Here is a 27,598-nt window from a genome sequence, read left to right as displayed (position 1 = left end):
CATCTTACAATCATAAACATGCAAGTTCAAGTCCCGGTAGGAATGCGACTCAGCCTTTAATCTCTCCGGGGGTAGATAAACTAGGAACCACTTTGTAAGAAGTCCAAAAGTACAGTTTGTCTTGTGAATTGACTCACCTCCAATCACAGAAATATCGATTTTTTTTTTAGCCACTGCCTGAGCTGTAAAACAGAAATAAGAATTCTTCCACTAATACCCACCCCCAATCTGAGTGGTAAAAATGCTTTCACGAGATTTGTGCACGTGAGCGTGTAAGTACGGGGAGCGGTGATGCAGTGGTTAGTGTACTGCACTACGAACCCGGCCACAAATGATAACTCAACGTAGTGGCTTTATCACGTGGACATTTATAGCAGTAAAATACTCTAAATGCACGTTTCTAAACGTGGAGAGAAAAACCGGAGGTGGAGAAAAATCCATGCGACCACGGGAAGAACACGCAAACTCCAAATATACAGATGGCGTCATGGTCGGGATCGAACTCACGACCTCCTGCATACCGGCCGAGGTAGTTAACATCTCCTAGCCAAATGCAAACTCTAAATATACAGCAGGCGTCAGGGTCGGGATCAAACTCACGCCCTCCTGCATACCGGGCGAGGTAGTTAACATCTCCTAGCCACATGCAAACTCTAAATATACAGCAGGTGTCAGGGTCGGGATCGAACTCACGACCTCCTGTATACCGGGCGAGGTAGTTAACATCTCGCCACCGCGGCTACACGGGTGACCTGTGCCTCTGCGCGTGCCGCTGCCTTCCCTTCTGGCTGTAGGTGGCGTGCACGGCTGTGACGGCTCTGCTCCATCTCTTCTTCATGGCCGCGTTCATGTGGATGCTGGTGGAGGGGCTCCTCCTGTGGAGCAAAGTGGTCACGGTGAACCTGAGTGAGGAGAGCCGCATGAAGCACTACTACCTCATCGGCTGGGGTGAGCCTGGGCCAAAAACGACCACGACCCCAAACCCACCCACCGCATCAGTCGACGGAATCGACAAACGTCGCCTCGTTATTTCTTTAACTCTTAAAAACTATAAACATTTTTTTTGACTAGGTAAGGCCCACTGAGCTGTATAGCTCCTTTATAGAAGCGACCTGGCCACAATTGATAGCTCACCGACGTGGCTTATCGTGTGGAAAGTTACAGCAACCTAATGCTCTTCAACGCACATCGATGATAAATGTGGCGGGGAGAACCGGCGGACGCGGATAAAAATCCACGCGACCACGGGGGAGAGAGAACACTCAAACTTTAAATGTACAGGTGTCAGGGTCGGGATGGGGATCGAACCCACCACCTCCTGAGTACCAAGCAAGGGAGTTAACGTCTCGCTACCGCGGCACTCGGTGAGTTCAGAATTCTGATGAACTTTTTTTTTATTCTGACCGCTTGGATCTTGGCACAGTTTAAAGCTAAACGTCGTATCTTATTGCTACACTTGGTTGCGAAAATCCTTCTTTAACTTAACGGCTGAGTGAGCGGAAACTATAATAGACCACGTGACAATTTAATTTGCGATGGCGAGCGCACAGTGTGCTATGAACGTGGGAGCTTGAGTTCAATTCATGGCCACAACTCACATCAGGTGCAAGTGATATCGGTGACTGGTTTAATAATGATAATTGGTTTTTTACCCTTTTATCTGGCAACAAAACTGACACCTTTTTTACAAGGAGTCATGTTTGCATTGACCACAATACCTGCGGTCGGAATGCAAACAAAAAACACAACTCTGATAAAGTATGCACTGTCCTTGAAATTGATTGGTTCACACCCGAGACAGCTTTACTTAGAGCCTAGTCTCACAAAAAATAAAAAGGTGTCAGTTTTGTTGCCAGATAAAAGGGTAAAAAACCAATTATCATATTTTTCAACTGGCAAAGGAGGTTCCAATGATGGCTTAATAATGTTAGCAGAATCGGTGTGTGCAGTTCTTGTTAAAAACATTCCAGCGGGTTCTTTGATAAAACAAAAAATCAATCATACGTCACAAGAATAAAAATATATAATCCGCAAATGTTTTAAAAGGAAACCATGAAGAGTGCAAAAGACATCGAGACAGCCTATACCGGTACATTCTGAAGCTCTCCTGAAAGCCCGTCAGCTGGAACGCACGCGATCATGTTTTTCATTCTCAGCATATATTGATTTTGTGTGTGTGTGTGCGCGCTATTAAAACACACACTCCACACTCACGGGCAGAGTAATTGGAAACACGCCCCAGCGCATTCCGTCTGTCCCGACAAGAGTACGGAGGGGATTGACTCGGAAAAGCGCCGCGATTGAACGTCACGGGAGTGGGGGGGTAGTGGTGGGGCTGGTGGTGGTGGGGGGACATTAAGTGTCAAAACCCCGAGCCCCTTTCGGATAACCCCAATCTTAGCGGCGCACTCACGCCCTCCCCTCGTCGCACGCGGCGCAGGTCAAGTGCTCTGCATATAGATGAGGTGATTGCGGAAGGTCAATGATCCACCAACTGTAGACTCCCTTCATAGACTCCCAAATAAAATTAAACAGCGAGAAAAAAAAAATAGAACCGCCCGCTACCGAGTTGTGTTTTGCTCGGTGGTGTACGGGATGCGGGCCGAATGTGAGGCAGGAGGGGAAGAAGGGGGTTGTGACGAGTCGATCGAGAGAAGCACGTGGATCCACTGCCGCGTCGACTACTGGCGGATTACTCTTTGGTTCTTTCGGTAAAGTCACGTAGAAAGAAAAAATAAGTAAAATAATAGCATGCGACGTTTCGATTGCAACACAAGCAATCGTCATCAGGTACAAATAAAAGAGAAAACAAACCTAGTAAACTTAGAAATATAATGCGATACAACACAGAGAGTCGGCTAACATAACAGTCAACACCCTACCTGGTTGAATTCGTTCTTCCAAAGATTGCTAAATTTGAGAGAGAGACAAAACACAGACACGGAGACATATGGACAGACACATGAGCAGAGAGAGATAACACAGAGACACACAGAGAGAGACACACAGGCACACAGAGAAACAACGCCTCTGTGTCGAGGCCTTAAATAGAGAAAGAGGGGAGCAGAGAGAGAGGCGGGGGTAGAGAAATTAGCATGTCAATTAGAGATTTGGAGCTTTCTTGACTGCAGGAAATACTACAACACGAGGACACAGAGAGAGAGAGAGAGAAACCACACGTAATCAAACAAACTTAGAAAAAAATTTGAAATGCAATGCAATGCAACACAGAGAGTCGATCAACGCACAATTAACGCATAGCCTGGTTGATTACGTCCTTCCAAAGCTTGCTCAATTAGAAGTTAAGTGTGACATTTTTGAGAGAGAGACAAGACACAGACACGGAGACACAAAGACACAAAGACAGACACGCAAGCGGATTGTTTGACCATACTTCACCGCACTCGTTGATGCCGGTTTGGTGAAAGGTGGGGGGGCGGGGGGCGGGGGGCGGGGGGGGGGCACCACCCCCACCCAGGAACGCTTTGTGTATCATGCCCCATTAGCACGGTTGGCTACGTGCGGTGCGAAAGAAGTTCGACACACGTGATACCTGAGGGTCGCCACCTGTACTGGTTTCTCCCAGAATCCTCTGCTTTTCCAGGTAGCCGCTTTCCTGGGCTATCTGTCAGTTTTCCCGGGACATTAAAAACACAAATCCCAGTTATTGTCAGCCGCGTGATGACACACCGTTCAAGACGAGGTACTCACACACTCCATTATCCTTTCCATGATATTCGCCCGGTGTGTTTGTCGCTCCACGGACGTGAGCCGTCGGGTTTCGAATCTCGGGGTCACCGTGGTTCGTACCACGACGGCGGTACCGGTCACCGCATCATCGCTCCGACCCAGAGTAATACAATTGAGGCTTTTTGTATAATTCACTCATTTACATGGACGTTTGATCCAACAAAAACACAAATCTCCAACCCCCAGTGTTGTTGCAGTCGTCGTTAAGCCATCCCCGCTCCGCCGTGATTCTTTCCAACGCCTTCCCCCTGCTGGCGGAGCTTATTAGTTACGTGCAGCTGTCAACAACAACAACAACAAACACACCACCCCAAGGAGAACCACAAATCCCAACGACCTCTTCTCTCCTTTCCTCACACCACGCGTCATTGGGGATTAACCGGCACCCCCCCCCCCCACCTCGTGCTGGATCTCACGCGTGGCACACGCGTGCCGGTGTCAGAGCGTGCACGTGTTCGTAGCGGACGGTCAGGGAAGGTTTCGCTCCCTCCTTTTTTTGCACCGGTGGAGACTTTCGTTATTTTCCTCCTTGTTTTGGAAAATCCACCCCCCACCTTCCCTTCGCCCCCAGTCCCTCTCGCCGTGACGTCGGCTGTTGTTGATTCCTCGCGCAGAGCGCAGCCGCTGAACTTTGCTGCCCGATGCTGTAGCTTCAGAGACACCCACGTAGTCTTATATACATACTTTACGGTGTATGCCACGGTGGCGAGATGTTAACTACCTCGCTTGGCACACAGGAGGTCGTGGGTTCGATCCCAACCCTGACGCCTGCTGCGTATTTGGAGCTGGCGCGTTCTCTCCGTGGTCGCGTGGATTTTTCTCCAGTTCCTTTCACACTTGGAAACATCCGTATAAAGTATTTGGCTGCTATACATTTCCGCATGATACACAAGTGCATTAAACTTTCACTTGCGGTCAGGTGGCTTCTGAGAACAAACTATATAGCACCGTGGTAAAATAAAAAAAATAGTTTAATAGTTTTTTTTATATGGCTAGGGATCGGCCAGAATTTTTTTTAGATATGGCTAATATTTTGTGCAGGTTTCAATGTATGTTTTCCTCCATTCAACGAGGTGACTCAAATGTTGATTGTGGCTGCTGACGGACCCTGGTAAGATACATCCGGTGGTGCACGGACTGCAGACTCGCTACAGTGTTGGTGTACGGTGCTTTTTCTGCAATATTTAGCTGTCTTTTCTTGGATTTTCTGTTTGCACTCAATCACATATTCACTTTAAGATGTTTTTTGTTCATGTTTTTTGTTGTTGTTGCGGTTGCACCCGATTCAAGAGCCGAATGCCTCACAGGGCTATACCTAATAAATGAAACTTGAAACTTTAGTATTCCAGCAATCGTAGTGCACTGGGGACTGCTCTTATCCGTGATGAATTGGGGGGTCAACGTCGCAGCTGCCGTCTGTAATCTATCCACTTACCACCAGGAACCAGTCACTAGCAGCATCTGCCTTACTGAACATCTGTGAAAAAGAGCGTCATATCTCATCTGATTCCTCCAGTCTAATTTAAGATTCTGATAACTTCCAGAGCATGGGCTACACCACTGATTCTTGATAGTTTTTTTAAAATATATATACTCAAGTTGTCGGACAAATTTGGCCATTCGCGTTAGGACTCCTCTCTCCCTGCTTGATTGATTGCCGGGCGCAGGGAACATCTCGGTTGGTTGTCCGTCCTCCCTTTCACACGCAACGTCTCCGGAGTGATAGTCAGGGTGGCACTTGGAAGTACGCATCGCCCAGGGCCCGATGATGAATGCTCAAAACCTTCAGGAATGGCACATAGCAACGCAGCAGCCTGAAGTATGCGAAACACGCCGATTGAAAATTTTCGTTATGAATTTTTTTAAAAATAAAAGTAGCACACGTGCACACACTACCGCCCGCAAAATTCACGTCGCCGTACATTTTCCATCCTTTGTACGATATGTAACGGGATCGTCAGTGAGGGCTCGTGAGCTAACGGTATCATTATTTTGTTCTCAACGTGCTGTGAGCTTTCAAAAGTGATGCATAGTGGGGTTATTGTGGTCTCTGTTCATAACAACCCCTGGTGACCCTGCTATATACTGGTCATGAGGTTCACTGGATATAGACCCTTTTTCATGTAGCAGAAAATAAACTGTCTGGAGCCGAACAGTTATGGCCATCCTATTAAAGTTGTTTATCTAAAATAAATGCGATTTTAAAAAAAAAATTGGTTTACGTGATGCCAGCTAATTTTCTGTCCTGGTTTAGAAGTTAAGAACAAAAAATGTAATCCAAAACTTTCCCGAAAAATGAACTGCCCCCTTTTAAACTTACGATACGTTTGATGTGACATTTTGAACGGCAAATTGTTTTTAACTAGCCGTTTATTGGTAATGTACTCCAAACAGTGTCAACAAACGTGCATTTCCTTTCATGCGGAAAGGGCTCAAGACCTAATTCACACATCGGCAGGAAACACTTTCCCATCAATTTTCAACAGCTAAACGGGCTAAATCTGCATAAAAGTGTCACGTTTCGTTCATTTTGCCAAACACGAAAATTAGTCGCTGAGTTTTACGCAAGATCTGCGTTGACTCCGCTTCTATCCAGCCCCCCAACCCTGCGCCACAACTTTTGTTTACCCCGAAATTATCGAGAGAGAGAGAAAAAAAATGAACGCGATAAAAAGCGTTTTGCTTTCAAAAAAATTCGTCGACGGAGCCTACGGAGAGACCCGTCCCCGCCATAGGAACGCGGAATTTCCGCCAACGTCTCACGGCTGTAAACGGGTGGTGAGCACCAACCTCAGGGCTCATTTAAATAGGAAAATCACTGCGAAGCGACTCTCTGAATCTGTGATATGCAATAAGCACGTGATCCAATCGTGCCATTTCGAGAGCAATTCGGTCGCTCAACCGATCTCAACTCCGGTACGGAAGCCCGGCTTAAGACTACGGATTAAATAAAGTATCTTACGAGCCATCGTCCTTTCTCAAATACGTCTGCGAGCATTGCCTTCCATTGATCTCCGTCCGTGATGTTACCCAAGAACTTTGCATGAGATACTCCCCATTGCATGCAATTGTTCAAATGGCTTATTTACTTAATTAGCTGTCTTCTCCCGGTTTTTTGTACCTCGCATTTTCCTCCTCAAAGCACATTCATATTCAGTCGCTTGTTTTGACATTACATGTCCAATAGATCTAACTTGCCTTTCTCTAAGTATGATTATTTTATTGTCTTTGGTTCTTTCGGTAAAGTCACGTAGGCATAAAATAAAATAAAAAATAAATCACGACGTTTCGGGCGCAACACAAGCGTCCGTCATCAGGTGGGAAATAAAACATAATGTATTTTATTATGTTTGATTATTATTATTTTATTATTTCCCTTCTACGTGACTTCACCGAAAGAACCAAGAAGATTGTTAACAACCTTCATAAAAAATAATTTATGTTGCTTCGAGTTTACTTTGTAGGTAGGGTACAGTATATATAATTTACCAGCTTTCACATCCCTATAGGTGAACAGACACCGTTCCAAAAAATGAACAATGATGACTAGTTCAATAATGCTTCTGAAAAAGAAGCTTAGAGCGCAGTGGGATTTACCTGGTAAGATTTTTTGTTAAAGTTGTTTCGAGTGATTTGCTTACCTTTAAAATACGTTGCGCTCCTATCGCGTTTTTGGCATCGTTTGTTGTTATAACGTTTTGACCCTCCCCTTCACTTACTTGGACGTCTGTGAAAAAAGAGCTTCATGGCTCATCGCATTTCCTCCTCCAGCAGTACAAAGGAAGATTCCGATTCTGATTCTGCTTGCGCCACCCCCCTCCCCCACCCTCCCGGCCTCACCGCTTCAGGAATCCCGGTGCTGATTGTGGCAATCACGTTGGCGGCCGCGCACGAGGACTACACGGCCGCGCGTCATTGCTGGCTCAACGTGCACAGCGGGGTCATCTGGGCCTTCGTAGGGCCCGTGCTCTTCATCATTGCGGTGAGCCCGAGGTGGCATTGGTTGGGGATGGGAGGGAGGGGGGTGCGCCTCGCCTGGGCCACGTCGCTAGGAGCTTGGGACCGCTGAGAGAAGCTGGGTTCGAATCCAGGTTTCGGTTGCCCCCGTGGTTAGACCCGATGACTAAAAGCGCGTTTAGATTTTTTTATTATTATTTGGCTACTTTAAATGTCCGCGTGATAAGCTACTTCGTGGAGCTATCATTTGTGGCCAAGTCACTGCTGAAATATAAGCTATAGCTCAGTGGGCTTTACCTGGTGAAATGAAAAAAATAGTTTTTGTTGTTGTGATTTTCTTATCTTTCCTCCACTTTGCACTCGTATTGTGTTCTTGTTTTGTTTGTTGTAAACTTTTGACCCGCCCCTACTGGACATCTGTGAAAAAGAGCTTTACAGCTCATCGGATTCCTCCAGTACAAACTCTGATGCTGATTCTGCTCCCGCGTGAAGTCTCACTGCCGTGGTTTGGCAAATAAATTCGAGGACCCAAACGCCGCACCCCCTGGCTTTGACATTCCTCCTCGAAGGCACCGGTGGTGTAACCATCAACCGCATTAGAACGTCAACAGGCCGGTGCGCACATCTCCTTCATGAATGTAAAATTAAAGACAAACCACGGTGCAATCGTAGCAATGCAACCCAAACTTTGGACCCTATCGTAAGCCACCGTAGGCTACGCTCCTTCAACTGAAGAACAGCACAATTATACGAATTATCTCCTGAAGCTCTACATTGGCATTTAGCTCCTGAATAGATTGCCATCATACACAAGAACAGAGTAGTGCAAAAAAAACTTTAACATTTCCTTTTCGTGCAGTTCCGCTAAGATCCTAGGTGCAAAAAATGGTGCAGATACCCATGATTCAACTGGGTTCTTGCGTGGAGAAAGTTTATGTTCTCAGCCCCGGTCACCAATGATTGCACACGAAAGCCATCGCTTTAAATTTGGTCCTGCGCTTGATTTGGTGAGATTCCAGTTCTGCGAATTAAAATATCAGTTAGATTGCCATGTGAGGAAAAACTGTGGAAGGGCACGTTCAAAAGTGCTGTCACATCTTCTGCGTTGGCCAGAGGTCTCGCAGATAGCTCTGTGAAATCTACTTCCGTGGGCCGTTCCTTGGAGGCGAAGGGTTGCGCGGCTTCGTGAGCGACTTGCAATTCATTCTGCATGATTTATGACACGATGCCGAGAGCCCGATCGGGACGCTAGCTCCGCTACTGCCACAACTGCTACCCGTGTCCTCTCGCCGCAGGTCAACGTGCTCGTGCTGGGTCGGGTGCTGGCTATCACCATGGCAACGGCCAAGCGGCGCTCCATCATGTTGGCCGTGAGCAGTGGTCCCAGCGAGCAGGCCTACGATCAAATAAGGTGAAGCCTCGCCATGTGTGGGCACGGCCAGGGCCACGAAGACCGACCGACGAGTACATTAAAGGGTTCTTGTGTCATTGGCTGACAGCTTCCACGACTACGGACAGGCTTTCGAGATTAGAGGGTTTGTGGGGGCGGGGGGGAATGTTACCTCCAGATTTAGAGGGCTTTCTGTGTAGGTTTTTTTTATGTTTGTTAAAATTTTACAGTTCATAAATGAGCGGGGGGTTGTTTTTATAAGAAATATTTTCTGCTGGCGAATTGCGACAGTTTGTTTTTTTATCCTTACAATTGGATGTATATTTTTTGTTATACTGCCTTGATTTTTTTATGCTTTCTTTAAAAATATAGAAAGCAGATTTTTTCTAAAAAATGTAAGTACACCACCCTCTTTACAGACGACATTGCCTGTGTGTACTCCTCTCGTGCATCGAGTCGACTGTGGTGGACTGCTATGATTTATTTGACCGCGCTTGAGTCACGTAAAACATTTGAAAACACATTTGCATAATTTCCTCTGACGTCTAAAAATCACATTTAACCAAATCTATACCGTAGTTGGTTTTGCTTTTGACAATTAATGCACGAATGGGTTAATTTCGATGTCCTTTATTTAGATCAGGTCAAAGTCTATTGAGATACATGCCCCTTAGGACGCGGAGCATTTATTTAAATGCGACATTTTATGTTCTGCTGATATAACCATATAACAAAATATACGGCATGGGAAACTGATTTCTTGTGATGTCGCTTAAGCAATTCAACGTTTGCAATCCCGATGATGTCTCTTGGATTTTAAATAATTTATTCCATAGGTCTAGAGGCAATTTTCTTCTCCTCGATCTGATGGCTGGCCACCGCCCCAAGTACAGTGCACAGTGGTCTCTTGTGTGCCATTGGCCCCTAAAACGACTCATCAGTACCACCTAGGGTAGCAAATGCTCTCTGTCATTATCTCTACGAATTTTGTCTCTTGATCACAAATATATACTTTAGCAAGGTCACGGTGGTAGCTTTTTGTGAGAAAATGAAACGTAATAAAAATGGTATCGGGGTGCGTTTGAAAGAGAATGTAAAAAAAATATATCCATTTAAAAAAGCACACACTAATGTGATATGAAACGTGTACAGAATATGAAAATGAAGAGGAAGTGTGTCTATAAAACAGAGAGGATATATGCTAAGATTTCTGCCCGTGGTGGTGGAGACTCGCAGCATTTTCCACCCCTTGGGTGGCACCGACCAATCCGCCTTGGCTCGTGGCCTATGGATGACACCGCTCGCAATGAGACAGCTCAGGTCAGCGGGAGGGGGCAGCACTGGGCAGCAGGAGGGGAGCACGAGGAGAGACACTGGGGAACGAGAGAGAAGCCGGGGGAGGAGGGGGGGGCAGTTAAAGTCAGTGGCAGGGTAGGAGCATGGGGAAAATTGGGCAGGGGACAGAGGGCAGGGAGGGCAGCCGTCCCCGTGTGCAAATATATTTTTGAACATGAGAGGCAATCCGTGTTCCGTAACCCTCTGGAACCCTGCTAGGTGATTTTACAAGAGTCGCCATTGTTTCTCAACCGCTCTCGTACTTTAAAAATCAATTTACCACAAACATGAGCAGCACCCCGACGGTCACTGCTTCCCAGTGTTATCACCCAATCCCCACCACTATCATGAACACCACCAACATTAACACCACCACCACAATAACATTACCACCAACCATAACGCCGCCACAATCACCGCAATAATACCAACACCAGCGCTTTTTTCGCAGGCATCACTTCCACTATCGCTGCTATAATGGCCACCATATACTCTAACCCGCCACCTATAAAAGTGACAATATATCCAAGTGTTCAAATTGTGCGAGCGTACAGTATTAGCATTGGCAGTCAAGGGTCAGAGAGAGTGTCTATGAGCATTCTCACCACAGGATGGCAGTGAAACACCATCTCAGAATAGCAGGGTAACCCAATCTTCACATGGGCAGAAATGATCACGAAACAGCATGCACTGAATAAAACAACAGCGTACAGCTTGTGTGTTTGGATACAACTAAGTGCAGCATTTTCTGGATCATAAGAGGCTTTGGAAAGTAAGCCGCACTTTAAACTTGTGACACCAAATGCAGACTCTCACACACATCACTTACCTCTCAAACTTTAACTCACGATTTAAAACTGACGCTTTGAAATGCAGGGAGGGGAAAGTGGTTCCTGTAATCCAGAGAATGCGGTTATAATGTATTGCCTTTGTCAATCCACTGCTGGATGTAGGCCGGGCACATACTGTGTTGGGGAGTGGGGTGAGCGGTGAGACTGGAGGTGGGCCCAGGACCAGTTCAGATATTACTCACCACAGATATTACTCACCACAGATATCGCTCACCACAGATATCTCTCACCACAGATGTTGTTAGCCGTGGCAGATAATTGAACGCGTGTTGCTGGGTTCATAGCGCAGTGGGCTAACCACCGCATTATTGCTTCCATCCCACATCTTCATTTATTGGCAGTTCAAACTAAATACTATATTTTTTAATCATTATTTCACGGCGCTTTAGATAACACATTAAGGAAACTGATTTCACGCTATCAGCCACAAATAGTGCATTTATTTTCAACAAGGGGTAGTGAACCTGTGCATTGCCGAGTACAGAACAGGGATTTTCCAAAACGTGTGCCAGGCCACGTGCTGCTATAAGGCGCACACACCTTAGCATTGAGCCCTGTCACGTGACGGACGACGAGGGCTCCGTTGTGCCCGCTGTCACGTGCGCGCAGGGCGGCCATCAAGGCGGTGATCGTCCTGCTGCCCATCCTGGGACTCACGTGGCTCTGCGGAGTGCTCGTGCACCTGGCGCCCGCGCTCGCCTACCTGTTCATCGCTCTCAACTCGCTTCAGGTAGAGTGCTCGCGCGCTCACTCGCGCTCGCTCGCCGCCCCCCCCCCCCTCTCTCTCGGGATGTTAACTCCCTCGCCTGGTAAGCACGAGGTCATGGGTTCCATCCCGACCCTGACACCTGATGTATATTTGGAGTTTGCGCGCTGTCTCTCCCCGTGGTCTGAACAAGAGCTGCGTAGCTCAGAGGTGACCTGGCCACGAATGACAGCGCAACGGAGTGGCGTTCCATCTTGTGCAAATGTATAGCAGCCACATACCCTAACAGCACGTCGATTCTAAATGTGGACGGAAAAACCGGAGGGACGCGACCACGGGGAGAGAGAGGACACGCAAACTCCAAATATACAGCAGGCGTCAGGGTCGAGATCGAACCCACGACCTCCTGTATACCAGGGGAGGTAGTTAACGTCTTGCCACCTCGGCGGTCATTGCGAGATTTGACGGCGCTGCAGGCGCCTGCCTCGAAAGCAATGGGGGGTGTTGCTCATCGCTACCTGGCCACGCTGCAGGTAAATTACGTCGGTTGTAGCGTCAACAGCGTTCCGAGATGCTGTTGACGCTATTGCCCTGTGTCGGGGAGAAACTGCCGTTAAATAGGGAAGTGTTTTTAACATACAGATAAAAAAAATCTAAGTGGCTTACCTGCTGCTTAAACAAAAATCAAGCATATGTTCTCATCTCTTGTTTACAGCCCTGGTGGATATTCCACATTGCTATAGTAATAATTTCATTTTATATAGGGTCATTCATGCAATTGCATCCCAAAACGCTGCACACGAATTATCTGGTTCCATACACAGGTGATACAAACCCCCACTACATTGCAAATTAAGAAAATGGATACATAAAATACACACTACAAGAAAAATTTGTATTTTAGAGAAAACAAATTAGAATAAATAAATCCGTTCGGTCTCCGTACCCCCCAGACCACAATCCCAACATTTCGCCGGATTTTGCAGAACCTTCACAGGAGTGGCGGTGGAGTGGCCACCGAGTTTATGGTGGGGCTGAGTCTATAGAACAACCAATTTGGGCTTCCCAACAAATTGTAACATTTTTTGTTTTGCCCTCAATAGGTGTGAAGGGCTGCGTCACACAAAATAAAGTGCAGTTGAAACGTCTGTGAAACGTAATTAATGATAACTTCACTGGAACAGAAACACAAATGGCGAGCCTAACAGCAACGATCGCTCACTCGCACAACTCCACAGAGCCCCTCTAAGTGGGCATTTTAGTCTACTCTTCCACGTTGGCAATATGCCTTCGAAAGAGGTCCCGAGTACCCACACTTTACCCCACTACACGTGACCAGCCGATTGAGCAAATTGCACCGTACCCGTTCAAACTGCCGGGTGGACAGCAGCGAAGGCATTTGAAAGAAACAGAACAACAACAAAAAACTGCCTCGTTTTTTCAACTCCTGTGCAGGGTTAGATTATTCGAATGTAACCGGCGACCTCTGACTCGCAAGTCCGGCGCGGTCGGCCACCGTAACCCCACCGCACGCGACGGGCCCATCAACCGCGGTGAAAACAAACTGCGGCCGGTTAATTAGGCCACGGCGTTCCCCCCGCCGCCTTACAATGAATCCCACAGCAATCCGGCAGTAATCCGGCATCGCAGGCTACAGACGAGCCGCGCTTGGGTTGCGGCTAGCCGGATTAGCCGCGACGGTGATCTGGCAAGGAAGCACGCCACACAGAGATCCACGTGACCCCCACCCACGAGCCGTGACCCCTCACGTCTCTGTGTTTGGGGCCCCTGTTGCTTGAGGTCACGTAGTGCTTTGCTTCCACACTTTGCCTGTCCCCTCGCAGCCATCATCATCATTATCATCATCATCCTCAGTAATGATCAGTCCACTGCTGGATGAAGGCCGTTCCAATCCGTGCCATTTCTGGTGATCCTACCATATCTCAGTTTGCCGAGCACCTACAGACGAGCTGATTTCATCACCCCATGTTGTTCTCTTTCTTTCCCTCAATCTAATGAGAACATAAAAATGTGTTACCCTCCTCTTATGAGTGGGTTTTCTCCGGCTACTCTGAAGTTTCCTCCGACAATGAAGCCAGACTGTCATCAATAATCTTGGACAAACATCCCAGTGCAGGACGCCTCTTGCAAAACACACTTGAGACTCGGCGGGGCTTTTCTGTATAACGAATTGGTATTGTTCCATGTTATTACTTAATGTATACTAACCCACGGATTACCCCTATATGCTTTCACTCGCGTTGCTAAATTGCCGACGCACAAATGTTTAATGCTTTAAATTTACTTACAAGCACCACAAGCGCCACCATCAATCTTCTTTACAACTCAGAATTACCAGGCAGCATACATTCAGTCTTCGCGACAAACAAGGCAAGATCTCATTTGAAGCTTCCCCACGTAACTTTATGCACCGCTGCTGGCATGACCGAGACGAGCGTCTTGATGAATATTAATGGTCAGATCCGTGAATTCCTCTCGCTTCCCCGCGGCATCCCATATCCGTGATAAGGCAGCCAACGAAGGAGCTGCACGCGACGGGCGAGTGTGTGCACGAATGACATTGCGACGTTTATTTTGAATGTTTTGTTTTTCAATGGAGAGAAAAATAACACCTTTTGTGCCGCTGCGCGCGATTTTTACATTTCAAGCGCACGACGTTGTTTTGTTTCAACAACAACAACAAGAGATACAAATTGAACTTTTTATTGAATACAAAAATAATAATGTTGAAATAAAGTTCGCCACACTGATTTGTAACTTCGCTCGGTTGACAGCAGGAGTCGGCGTGCGGTTTACGAATCTCTTATCTCTCGCCACTGTTGGCAGAAAGAGCTCCCTCTACGGGGTATTTGACCTCCTCTTTCACGCTTGCCAAATGAAAATGTGTAGGTATGTGCGTATGTTGAACTTCTTTTGCACCGTATGTAGCCACCCACGCTAATCAGAGGTGCGGGGGGGGGGGGGGATAAGGACAACAAGCTAAACACAAAAAAGCATTTCCAGAGAAATGAGTTTTCAATCTCAGGTTCAAAAGTGCCCACACTTTACCCCGCCACACGCGCACTGCCGATTGAAGAGCCGCGGCGAGCCCATTCATGAAGCTCGACGGACAGAGACGGTGGGGAGAGTTCAGAAACCGACGCCGTCGCCTTGACTGCCGCGCCGCCGGGAGACGGAATCGAACCGGCGACCTCCGGATTGCAAGTCCAGCGTGCCGACCCACTGCCTTTATCCCCACGGCAGCCACCCACGGCGACACTTCGCAGCGGGAATTTGTTTCCACATCCAAATTCCATAGCGGTTATTTTTTAAGAGAATTTATTCCCTAGAAAGAGAGAGAGAGAGAGAACCGGAGAGATGTTCGCATCTCATTCACCGCAATGTCCGGCATCGGCAGGGGACGTTTGATTTGTGAGACTCGTGCACCTAATTTCACAGGGTCAGATCAATAGCTGAACTGTATCAGCACCTGACCGCATTCAACAAAAATAACATCCAACCCTGGCATTAGAAAACAATGATACGTCGTGTGCTACTAATTTGTCTGCTTTATTGAATTTGAGCCCTTTGCCCTGACAGACATGGGTCCGCTCTTGTGAACCCTATCACCGGATCTCTTGAGATTGCTTAGTTGGTTCTCTTTGGTTTTGTTCACCACAGGGGCTCTTCATCTTCCTCATTTACGGAGTGTACAACACAGAGGTGAGTGCGCGAGCGGTCTGGGGCTTGCCGCGTGTTTAGTAACGAGGCTCCGAGCAACCCATGGCAATCGACTGCCCAGGTCTACATTACGATTATCAGAAGACTTACTGCCTTGAAAGCGAAAAAATATGTAATGGATGATGGTTTCGGGGAATGGCCCTTCATATCAGAGAGACTCGAGGAAAACAGGCCATTGAGAGATGGCATGAACAATGGCAATTGTCTGAAACATCACTTTCAGTGAAGTCTTATTGACAAATGTGTTGATTTGTTGTCATTTGTGCTTGTACACCACTGCCAATGCAGTATCACTTTTACATTATAACTTGATTTGCCCACCGGTGAGTCAGTCATCGTGCAGACGAGAATGAGGGTCCCCTTCTAACCGGAAGGAATCAGAAACCCATGGTATTCATCATGAGTGGTTATACAACCTATGACCTTTAACCTACGTTTCATGGTTTAAAAAAAAACAACCATCCAAATGCTATATCCTATTGAATTATTTGATATAATGTATATAATTTCTCAACCCCATCCCTTGAAATCAAACTCAGCTTGCTGGATCCATGTGGCAGTGTGCTAACCACTGCATCACCACTCCACACTAGTCTTTATACAGAGAGGGTAACATTTACCAACTCCATAAAAAGTTACTGCAATTTTTTATGAATCTACATTTTTACTAGGAACAATAAAGTTTGTTAATTATCTAAACATATGGAAGATGAACCTGTAAATCATAATGAATATAATATCTCAACTTGGGAGAAATGTTAGGTTATTTTTTAAAGGGCCATGCAAAGTTGTTAAAATAGTTTAAATTACGTGGAGAAGTGGCGGGGTTTACATGCCTTCATGTTTGTGACTTTACTGCTACAGGTACGGAACACGATCAAGAGAATGAAGGAAAGACGCAAAGCTCTCTCCTTCTCGGTGAGTAAGACGCCGGTTAACTTATTTCTAAAACAACCTAATCACCATCAATCAATCAATCACCATCATCCATTATCAATCCACGAACTGGATGAAGGTCTAAGTCGTCAAACATCCCTCACAAGTCGTGCGATGCTACAATCTCACCGGCCACGTGCGTTCCCCGTTCTGCTGCCCGGCACGATGCCAAGTTGTGCACCCCCCCTCTCTCTCTGTCACCCACTCGCTGCTTTGCACGCTCCTCGAGCCTTGGCGTTCCGTTTTCGCGAAAAGATAAAGACGCGGATGTGAGAAAGCGTCCGAAGCAGGAGACGTCGTGCGGTGAGCAAAGTAAAGTGTGGGGAGGGGAGGGCGGCAGGACACGTCGCTCGCTGCGAGAGTTGAGGCCGCTCGAACGAGCCTGCCGATGGAATGGGGGCACCCAGCCAGCAGGGAGAGACAGAGAGAGTGAGTTGTGTGCACCGGAGAGGATGGTCGGTGTGGAGAGATGGAGCGACGAAATCAGTTCACGTGCAGGAGTGAGATGGACCGCGATGTTGCCGGGGCAATGGGGGGGGGGGGGGGGATTTACTTGGGGAAGCCTTCATCCAGCAGCAGACAGAGCATGGACGGAATCGGTCACGTGACATTTTTCTAATTCAAATCTCTTCGCCGAAATCTAAATCAATTTATTCTGCTGAACCGTTAAGGATGTACCGATATTCATTCCGCTCGCAAGTCGAATACGTCTTTGGACAGGGTGTTTACAGTCCATCCTATCAATTTCCAATTTAAACTTCGACTGGAATGCATTACTGAGTGACTTACTCCCAATAAAAGAATTCATTTTCAACGAAAGAGTTCATTCCAGACGCCGCTTTGTTGTACCGGCACCTCGGTCGGCAAGACGTCGTTCCTCTCCTCCACCCCCCGGCCGCCACCGTCGCCAAACTCCGACGAGAGCTGTGGCCTCCGGTGGCTGCCCACGGCCCTCCCGGGCCACCGCTCATCCTCCAGGCCCCCACCGCTGCGGCTCTCCCACCCCCCCCCCCCCCCGGTCCTGTCGTCGTCGTCATCGTCGACAGGCTAAATACCCCAGAGGGCACCGACGGGAGCGCACGCGCTTTTCATCGCACGAATAGAGTTCCGCCACCTGTCGCCGCCGCTAATTTCACTCGGAAGCGAAAGTTTATACATCGCGGCCTGCGCGGCACCCCAGGGAGGGTGCATGTGGTGGGCTGTGCTCGGGGGGTGGTGGTGGTGGTGGTGGGGGGGGGCGAGTGGCAGGGATGAGGAGGCGATGTGGAGGTCTGGGTTGGAGTCGTGGGGGTGCGGGTGTTTGTGGTAAGCGCTGGGTGGCGGCCGAGCAGTAGCCCATGGAACGGGGGCAGAGTGTGGGGGGGGGGGGGGTTGGTCGGAACCACCTGGAGTGGCGAATGCGAGCATTGTTCACCATGGGAAGTGTTCACTTTGGGAAGAAAGCCAAGTGTCTGTTTTAAATTCACACCTCCATATTTAAATTTCGATTTAAAGCTTTCGTGACTGCAGGGATTCATCTTCTTGGTTCTTTCGGTAAAGTGACTTTACCGAAAGAACCAAGAAGACCTCCATATTTATTCGGGTTTTTTGTTGTTGTATTTTCTTCATAGTGTTCTCAATCGAACATACTGTGTTGCCCTTGGGGTGTCCTTGCTAGCATAGACATTTGTGATCTAGAAATGACACGCTTCAAGAAAATCATGGCAAGCATTTGCCTCCCTGGGTGGTACCCAATAATCTATTTTCGGTGGCAATGGCTCAAAGACCAAGCAAGGGGTGGCCGGGAGGGAAGAAAGGATCGCCGGATCGGGTTTAGCGAGCGGAGGGTCGTCCGATGCGATCTCCCCCACCCGCCCGAGTGTGGTCTGACTCCCAGATGCTAGTAACTTAACAGACGCAAAGCCTGGCAGTGCACTGTTTATGTTTGGCTATGTGGTGGCTGCTGCTGCTGTAATCCTAATGATGTTAAGATATGCGAAGTGTGTTCGCAAAAACTACTGACATGGACACCGCCTCCTTCTCCACCCTCCCCTCTTACCCCGTCTCTCTCTCTCTCGCGCACTCTGTGGCCGTTGGTGCTTTTTTTTTGTTTGGGGAAAACATGTGACAGAATTGCAAATGCTGTCTCGCACTGAGACAAATCAAATTCCGGACAGGCTGATTAAAGGTCCGTTTGCCTAAATGTTGACTGTAATGTACTCGCAGTGTCATTTGGGTTTGTGTGCATTTAATTTGAGAGAGAGAGAAAATAATGACGTGAGAAATATTTTAATTGATAGTAAAAAAATGATGACATGAATGAGGCATGTGACACACGCATTGGTGATGTATGTGAGAATGAGAATTTAAATTGACGTAGCGTCTTAATACTGGGAGCATCCCTAGACTCTGTAGAGGAACAACTATGTACATCATATAACGCGGATACAAATTTCAATCATTTAGAGTTTAACCACAGCGAGTGAGCAAATTCAACAGTAAGACATCAAACGAAAATATGGTTCAAAGTGGATAAAACATTTAAACCAAAATGCACCGGCACAGAACAATTGCAATATATTACTAAAAACGCCAACACGAGAAATGTATTACATTTTTTGTAAGTCTTTTACTTAAGAGCTATTAATTATCTCGCGGCTGCAATAAACAAAACGTCGAGTATTGCCAGAACATTCTTTTTTTGTTGTAACATCATCCGTAGAAAATGCTTCCGAAAGGTGTACGTCGCTCCGACACAGCACCCTCCATCCCAGCCTGGGCAAGCCGCGTGTCCGGCGCGAGTTCACGGGTCAGAGGTCAAAGGTGGCACAAAAAACAAGGTGTTCACGTTTAAGTGGCTCCCACGGCCGGCCGGCGAGCGGGTGACCAGAGCGGCGGAAATACAAAAAAAAACCCAACGCGTTGTTTGGTCTACAGACCCACGCGCGCGTGTGTGTGCGCGTTTGTGCGTGCGCGTGTGTGTGTGTGTGCGCGTGTGTGGTGTGTGCGTGTGAGCAGCGATGGAACAAACAGGCGGCATTGTCTCGCGTTAGGGAGAGAGAAACGCACCTCGGATCAAAAAAAATAATTAGCCGACGAAAAGAGGGCGATTCACAGCTGCAGCAACTCTTTGGCGATCTACCACGTAAGCGTTCCTTTTTTTATTTCCCTCAGATTTTATTGCAGGGAAATGTTTTATAAACAGTTCGGGCCGCGAAAGGCTCCCGTTTAAAGTGATGGCTAAATTTTTTTTTATTGAAGCTGATACTAGCGTTGGTTTCCGTGACTCACCAAACTGCAGGAAAGAACAGGATTTGCATGCGGGCTCCGGGTTCAGAGGATTGTTTGCAGTTTCCACGAAATATTGGGATTATCTTTACGCGGCAAAAAAATATATATACGAGCGCTGCATCTGCATAATTCATTTTGTTTCCCCTTTCAAAATACGTTTAGATGTATTATGTCCGGCACGTGTTGATTTGTCGACGATGCACTCACGTTACACCCAGCAAGATAAGACATTTAAGGCGATATGCATCTGTGGAAATGATGCGTCAACAATTTTCACTTGGTGGCCGACGCGTCTGCCTACATGCATATGGAAGAGCAGTTTTTAAAAAACGCTTTGGAGAACACGGGTACGGGACATATTTGGATGCACGTGTTACACTTTCCAGTTCTGCATTCTCATCACTGACATTAACTCGCACATTCAATTAGCCGAATGCTTTCTACATAATAATAATAGTGATAACAATTTAATACACTCCTGAATAACTTTTCTCATTTCCTGGACATGAAACCATGATTGAGTGTGCGTCTGGTACTGAGCCCTAGATAATAATCTCAAATGCTCCATAGCTCTGGCAGTTCGAGGTGTACTGAATGGGCCTCGCTGTGTTTCACCATACTTCACCACGCTGGTCAGTGCAGGTTGGTAAAAGGTGGTTCAGATACCACTCACTGCTGACGTTAGCCACGGCTGGAAATCAAACTCGGGACCGCCTGGGTTCATAGCGCAGCAAGCCAACCACAGCTCGAGCTTCTATGCATATCTATGAGTCTCTATGTTAATCTCTGGGTCTAAATGTATCTCCTTGTGTCTCTGTAGGTCTCTATGTGTCTCTGTGGTCCTCTATTTGTCTCTCTTTATTTATATGGGTCTCTATGTATCTCAATGAGTCTCTGTACCTGTACCTCTATGGGTTTCCGATCTGGTCCATATCGTTTGGGTTTTGCAGCCACAAGAAAAGTAAAAACCTAACAATAACGTTAAAACATTCTCATCCATAACGTTTTACTACATTGCTATAAACAGTCATTACACTGCATATTATACACACGCAACGTAACTAACTAAAGACCGCAGCATTTTTTTTTACCCAAAAATCCTTTCAAAATAAAAAGCCACAGCGATGTTTATCGGCACCGCGTGCATTTCAGAAGAAAACAAAAAAGAAATTGTGCAGGAATTAAAAAAAAAAGACAGATGTGTGGTGGGAACCCAAAACTAAAAAGAACTCATGCGGTGGTCATCGTAGAATCGTTTACATTTTTCTTGTCCTCTCCCAGTGAGTCATCTCTGAAAGACGTTGCGAAAATCGTCGACTTTGAAAAGCCGCAGTTTAAGAGTTAATTAACGTATCATAGCCGAAACATGGGGCCTGTAAATGCTAGGCTTTTATCATCATTATCATCATCTGCTGCTGCTACTGATGGGGGTCTTTTAAGTCACGACAAACGCGTGCTATACAGTGGCAGAAATAAATCGTATTTTGTTGCGAAACATATACATACACAAGCACACCTCGCTTAGCGCTCAAGATGCGCTCCTGGTGAAGTGAGCGCTAATCGAATCGGCGCTAAAAGGGGTCGTTATATCATTGCTTATATGGGGATGTGTTCCCGACAGCGTTATTTATTTCGTATGAGCAATATACTCGGGCTTCATTGGGGCATCCGTAATAGTGCTAATAATACAGATGGTAAACACTATTTCGTAAATTAAAATAATAATGTCTTATAACAACGATAAGTGTTTACTGTTCTAACGAAGACATTCTACTGTATTTTTCCTACAAGGCGGCGGTGGGGGACGAGGTTGTAGGAGCTGCTGCACTTCAAATGCGGGGTCACGTGACGTTCTTACCCCGTGCCCCGACCGGACATATGTGAAAAAGAGCTTCATAGCTCATCGGATTCCTCCGGTATAAATAATGATTCTGATCTGATTCTCAGAGAAAAGCTCCAGGACTTCCGTGACCTTAGCGATGCCCTCAGTCTAAATTTCAAGATGCAAGGTCTTTTAACATTGAGTTAAGCACGGGCATGTGAGTTCAACTACTTTGTTTCATCAAACCCCTGTGTATTTGTTAACATAAAAACAATTACGATTGGGAACCAAAGGAGTGCAAGTGTGCAGTGAAGGTTAAGAACCACTGCTCTCGAATGTGCAGCCTCCTGGCACCCATAACTTGCCACGCCGGTGGACGCCATCGAAACCAACATTCTAATGAACAAACCGAATCGCTTTCCAGAACTGTGCGGCCAGCTCGCGTCCCTCCAGCTCGCTCACGAGCTCGCGCCCCACCACGGCGCCCGGCCCGGACGGCGACGGCGCCGCGAGTCTCTCGGCCCGCAGCCCTGAGCTGCCCCCCCCTGCGGGTTCGGCGCGGCCACCCGCGGCTCCTCTCCCCCCCGCCGCCTCCCCGCCACCGCCACCGCCGCTGCTGCCGGCGCAGCAGCAGCAGCAGGAGCAGCGGTGGCCGACGCCGCCGTTGTCACCGCCGTCGACGATCCGGCGGCTGTCGGAGCACGTGGCGCTGGACCCACGCGGGGGCTTCGCGTGCGAGGACAGCCCCCGGCGCCGCCACCACTACGAGAACCCCGTCATGGAGCGTGAGTGGCGCGGCCGCGTGGGTAACGGTGGCCGCTCACCTCCTCGCCCACCACCCCCATCACGCCCCCCCCCCCGCCCACCAATTAACGTTTCGCAAGCCGGTGCCGCGGCGTAATACCTCGTGCCGCGCAGAGGCAGCTGCCGCTTGGGGGGCCCCTTTGGCTAGACTGCAGCGGGGTTGATTCGATGCGAGGTGCCGTGGCTTTCCGAGGCATTCGAGCAAGCGCCCTGCGCGTGCTCATTCGTAAATCCTCATCTGTGGGTGTCTGTGTGAACCAATTGTTATTTCAGGACAGTCTACGCGAGTGCGGAGTTCGTTTCCATCATGTGCTCAGCGCACATCTGAGAAGGGGCAGACATTCTGCTTTTACGCACTCGGAAGTTTTCGAAGATAAGAACGGAGCGCGGAAGAGGCGTTCTCCCGCGCAACTTGTCTCTCTGTTGTTGATTCGTTCAGTGACCGGTGCTTATGCAGCGAAGTTTAAAGTGCGTGAAATAATCCTGCTGCTGACAGCTCACCAGCTCCAGCTGACTGGGAAAGACTCTGTACAAATGAAATGGGCAGTTCCGATCGATCATGAATTCGATGTTAATCTGCCAGGAGATTCAATTCTGTCCTGTATCACACACATTTCTGAAGGCAGCTCAAGGTCAGAGCGAGCGGCTCGCAATCGCAAGGTTGCGAGTTAAAATTCCGGTGAGGGGTTGACTCAGCCCATCATTCCGCTGGATTCAATAAAATAAGCACCACTTTTTGGCTGAAGTCGCCAGCGGTTGTTCCATGGATATTCTCGACCCCACCATAGGAAATGTGAAATTCCCACCACTCGTCTCAGGGCTGTGAGCTGGAGATGATCTTCGCCGCAAATAGTAATTCGAGCAGGAAATCACTCTTGACTGCGTACGATTACCCACATCCTTAAAGTGTCCGCAAAAGTAGTGTCCGAAGTGTGGTGGAACTGCCCGTGTGTCTCCCCTCTCTCTCTCTGTGTCTCTCCTCTGTCTCTCTCTGTCATCTGTGTCTCTCTTTCTCTCCTCTTTCTCTCTATGTCATATGTGTCTCTCTTTCTCTGTCTCTCCTCTGTCTTTGTGTCTCTCTCTGTCTGTCATCTGTCTCTTTCTCTCTGTCTTTCCTCTCTCTGTCTCTCTCCCCTCTCTCTCTCTTTGTCTCTCCTCTGTCTCTCCTCTGTCTCTCTTTGTCTCTCCTCTGTCTCTCCCATGTCTCTCCGCTAAGACTGAAAACGCCGATGCGTGTTTCATTTTCAGGACAGGTGTCAACGCTCAGCCTGGGGCCCACGGGGACCGGCGGAGCCTCCGCCTACAGCCCCCCCAGCCACGACACTTCACAACAGGTGCGTGGCACCGCACACACACAGAGCCCGAAACACTATTACAACTCGATTCGTAAGAGTTGTTTTTTTTTAAACAATGAAATCATTAACACGATTCGTAATAACGACAGCTCATCACCACTGATAACTCGTACCCATGCTGTGGAGAGCATAGAGAGCTCACTGCTGGCCACAGCGTAGGTATTGTACTGCGCATCTATGCTCCCACATCTGCGCCATCCACGTCCATCAACCCCCAACGACGAGAGTGGTGAAGTATGGTAAAATAACCCCCACGCAATATTTATATACGTGTCATTACGTGCATGTTATGTGTGCGTAAATTGAAACCTTGGACATTGTTGAAAATGAGATTTTCCACCTCAAGGAATTTTCCAGGTGAAACTTATTCGGCGTGGGTGGAGGGCACTCATCCAGCAGTGGATCTAAAAAAATCCTCGACGCAAATGACAATAATACGCGGTCTCCATGAGCCACGTGACCCGAGTCTGAGCTTGAGCTGCCGTCCCAGTGGCACATTTACGCATTATTATTATTTTTTTGTTGATATTTTGTCAACAAGAGTCAGACGTGAATTCTGGCCCCAGCTCAAATTTCCCATGGGCCGGTGTCGTTTCAGGGGCTGGCCTAACAATTGACATCACCAGATCTACGTATGCATGTGAGCTGAACTTCTTTCGCACCGTACGTTGCCAACCGTGCCTAAATCGGCGGTGGCGTGAAGACTTTACTTTCATTTCACACTTACCATTTTTCGATTTAAAGCTTTCGTGACTGCAGGGATTCATCTTCTTGGTTCTTTCGGTAAAGTCACGTAGAAGGGAAGTAATAAAATAATAAAAATAAAACATAATAAAATAATTCTCACGACGTTTCGGCCACAACGCAAGCAGCCGTCCTCAGGTGACATGTTCTTCACCTGAGGACGGCTGCTTGCGTTGTGGCCGAAACGTCGTGAGAATTATTTTATTATGTTTTATTTATATTATTTTATTACTTCCCTTCTACGTGACTTTAACGAAATAACCAAGAAGACTTACCATTTTGTTAAAAATGGCAGAAAACCCGGTCGTGGCTTTTAACTCGCGATAATTTCCAGACAAGTCTTTACTCAGAAGTGTTACTGGGAAAGCTGTGCCCATCTCACATGACCAGGCGAGCAACTCGAAATATTATATAATGGTCACTTTTTTTTACCCACCCCAATTTGCCCTTCAACTCGAATGTTGGGGGAAATCAGGCCAACCCTTGTCAACTGGAGTTGGTTCCAGCCTGCTGTGTTTAATGACTGCGCACATGCAATGCACGTCAGTTAATTGAAACTCAACATCCACACTAGCCATGGATCAATCACCCTGCTCCCCACAGGCAGACTTTAAGATTTTTTTTTAATCCATTACTTTCATTTCTTTTTTTCTACCGTCTCATTTGTAGTCTTTTTCATTCTTTCCATCTCGTCTTCAAAGTTGTGCTCGCTCCATGAGCCTCAACGCAACTGTAGCAATGCGCACGTTTAGTCGTCTGCCCTGTTTTGCATAGCTCATAAATAATATGAACATGCACACTCCACACTGTATGCACGTATCGTGAGCATAAGAAGTTACCTTAAGCAATCAACCGGTGTGTGATTACATGCGAAATGCGCATACGTTACTCTGTTACTATGAAACCCACGGTATGCATTTGTATTTATTTACCAAACCGCTAGGTTGATCCAATAAAAAAGTTATTTTGGTTTATATCTCCCCACTTGTTTAGCCAAGAAAGCCGTATTGAGTCTCAATTCTCTCTTTGCTGGGGGGGTCCTGTGAGGTTGTTGCAGTAGAGGGGCCGATGTCGCTGCTGTGTAATTGAGTAGGTCATATTTGCAGGTAACATTTCAACATTGGGATGTGTGGCCAATGCCAGTTCTATTTAGCTATGGGAGAGAACTAAATAACACAGAACAAACCCATGCAGAACAGGGGGGAGGACATCGAACCCAGGTTCTTCTTGCTTTGAGGAACAAGCATTAGCACAGCACCCACCCTGCGACCATTTAATTTAATAAGAGTGATCATGATAATTGGTTTTTTACCCTTTTATCTGGCAATAAAACTGACAACTTTTTTTTTTACAAGGAGTCATGTTTGCATAGACCACAATACCTGCAGTCATAACGCCAAAAAAGGCCTTTTGTCGTCATGTGGTCCAACACCATGTGAGACTAGGCTCTAAGGAAAGCTGTCTCGGGTGTGGACCAATCAACTTCAAGGACAGTGCATTCATTATCAGAGTTATGTTTTTTGTTTGCATTATGACTGCAGTTATTGTGGTCTATGCAAACATGACTCCTTGTAAAAAAAAGGTGTCAGTTTTGTTTCCAGATAAAAGGGTAAAACACCAATTATCATATTTTTTACTGGCAAATGAGGTTCCAAGAGTGATCATAATTATAATGCGCCACTAATTTACCCAATAAACTCTTTCTGAGTGTCAAGCCTCCTTACGAGGAGGCTTTCGACTCTTGACTTGTGCTCAACTCCGTGAATGAGAATATGTCTGACACGTGGGAGGAGGCCGGAGAAACCGGAGAGAACCCACCAGGTGCACGAAGGGGCATCGCTCACGCACACCATCTCCTGGCCGCACCTCGCAACCCCATGCCTACAACACCTGGCAAAGCCTGGCCACCCCCGGCCACCCATCCAAGGACTGACCCGACTCAAACCTGCTTAGCTTCCATTTGGCATGACTTGCTTGGAGTTCAGATGAGATTGTAGGTGCGTTGGTTTTGATCTCTAACACCGGTTGCTGAGCACAGGGCCCAAATGCCCAAAATATTAAGGGGCCAGCAGCAAACAGCACCATCAACGACGTAATAGATGAGATTGAACCCGTTTCCTGAATTGTGCGATGTTATGAGCTCGAGAAAAGTGACAACGATGATGGGAGGACATTCCAAAGGGCAGCAGTGCGAGGGAAGGAAATAACTCTCACTACAGTTATTTTGCTGTGCCTTTTTTACACCTGATGAAGGGAGCTTGTGTTGCCTTCGAAACGTCGTGATTTAATTTAGTTAATTTCATTTATTATTATTTTATCATAATATTTTTTTACCTACGTGACTTTAAAGAAAAAAACTAAGAGTATGAATCCTTGCAGTCGCAAAAGCTTCAAATCTAGACAGGATGTAGGGTCAGCTTTGTAATGTCTCAGCACTGTCTTTCACATGCGGTCAGTTGAGCTCTTTGGGCTATTTCAGAATCTACGTATTCTCTCTCGCTTTCGATATTTAACCTTCATTAGTTTTTCGAATAATTACGTGAACAGCTTTCAAAGGGAAATTGTCGGTCAATTCGTTTTTTTTGCTTTGCAATTTATAGGCCATGAATTGCAGTTTTTGAAAATTTGTGGTTGCACATTGCTGGTTCATAAAATAATTTGCATCAGCCAAGGCTAACCTATTTCTCTTCCACCGCAACACACATTGCTGCATAACAGCTTGGGACATAAAAACAAGCGCGGAATAACGCGTTATCGTTTGCAGCCCATGAACCTTGTAGATAAATGTATCGCCTATGAGCCTGACCTTAAATGAAATCGACCGCTTGTGACTTAGGTAACGTGTTTAAGCGTATTTCACAAAATGTATGGATAGCCAAATTCTTCACAACGTTTTCGGGCCTCAAATTCTTCCACACAAAAACGAAATCTGCCCGC

At 47.1% G+C, this 27,598-nt stretch overlaps 1 protein-coding gene across 3 annotated transcripts in view; it reads left to right on the top strand.

Moving 5' to 3' along the window:
* Positions 1-27,598, top strand: part of LOC133341753 (adhesion G-protein coupled receptor D2-like) — an 82,067-nt gene that overhangs the window by 32,253 nt on the left and 22,216 nt on the right. For all 3 annotated transcript variants that reach the window (XM_061550436.1, XM_061550435.1, XM_061550437.1), the window contains 8 exons: positions 795-948; positions 7,599-7,732; positions 9,003-9,118; positions 11,893-12,013; positions 15,671-15,712; positions 16,595-16,648; positions 22,183-22,543; positions 23,811-23,896. In XM_061550436.1, coding sequence (XP_061406420.1) covers positions 795-948; positions 7,599-7,732; positions 9,003-9,118; positions 11,893-12,013; positions 15,671-15,712; positions 16,595-16,648; positions 22,183-22,543; positions 23,811-23,896 — 1,068 coding nt within the window. The remainder of the gene's footprint in view (positions 1-794; positions 949-7,598; positions 7,733-9,002; positions 9,119-11,892; positions 12,014-15,670; positions 15,713-16,594; positions 16,649-22,182; positions 22,544-23,810; positions 23,897-27,598) is intronic.

Source organism: Lethenteron reissneri, chromosome 12 (genome assembly GCF_015708825.2).
Source record: "Lethenteron reissneri isolate LAM-NWPU_2019-01 chromosome 12, ASM1570882v1, whole genome shotgun sequence".
NCBI classification, from domain to species: Eukaryota; Metazoa; Chordata; class Hyperoartia; order Petromyzontiformes; family Petromyzontidae; genus Lethenteron; species Lethenteron reissneri.
The sequence above is the reverse complement of the archived record's forward strand: the minus strand, read 5'-3'. Positions and strand labels throughout refer to the sequence as shown.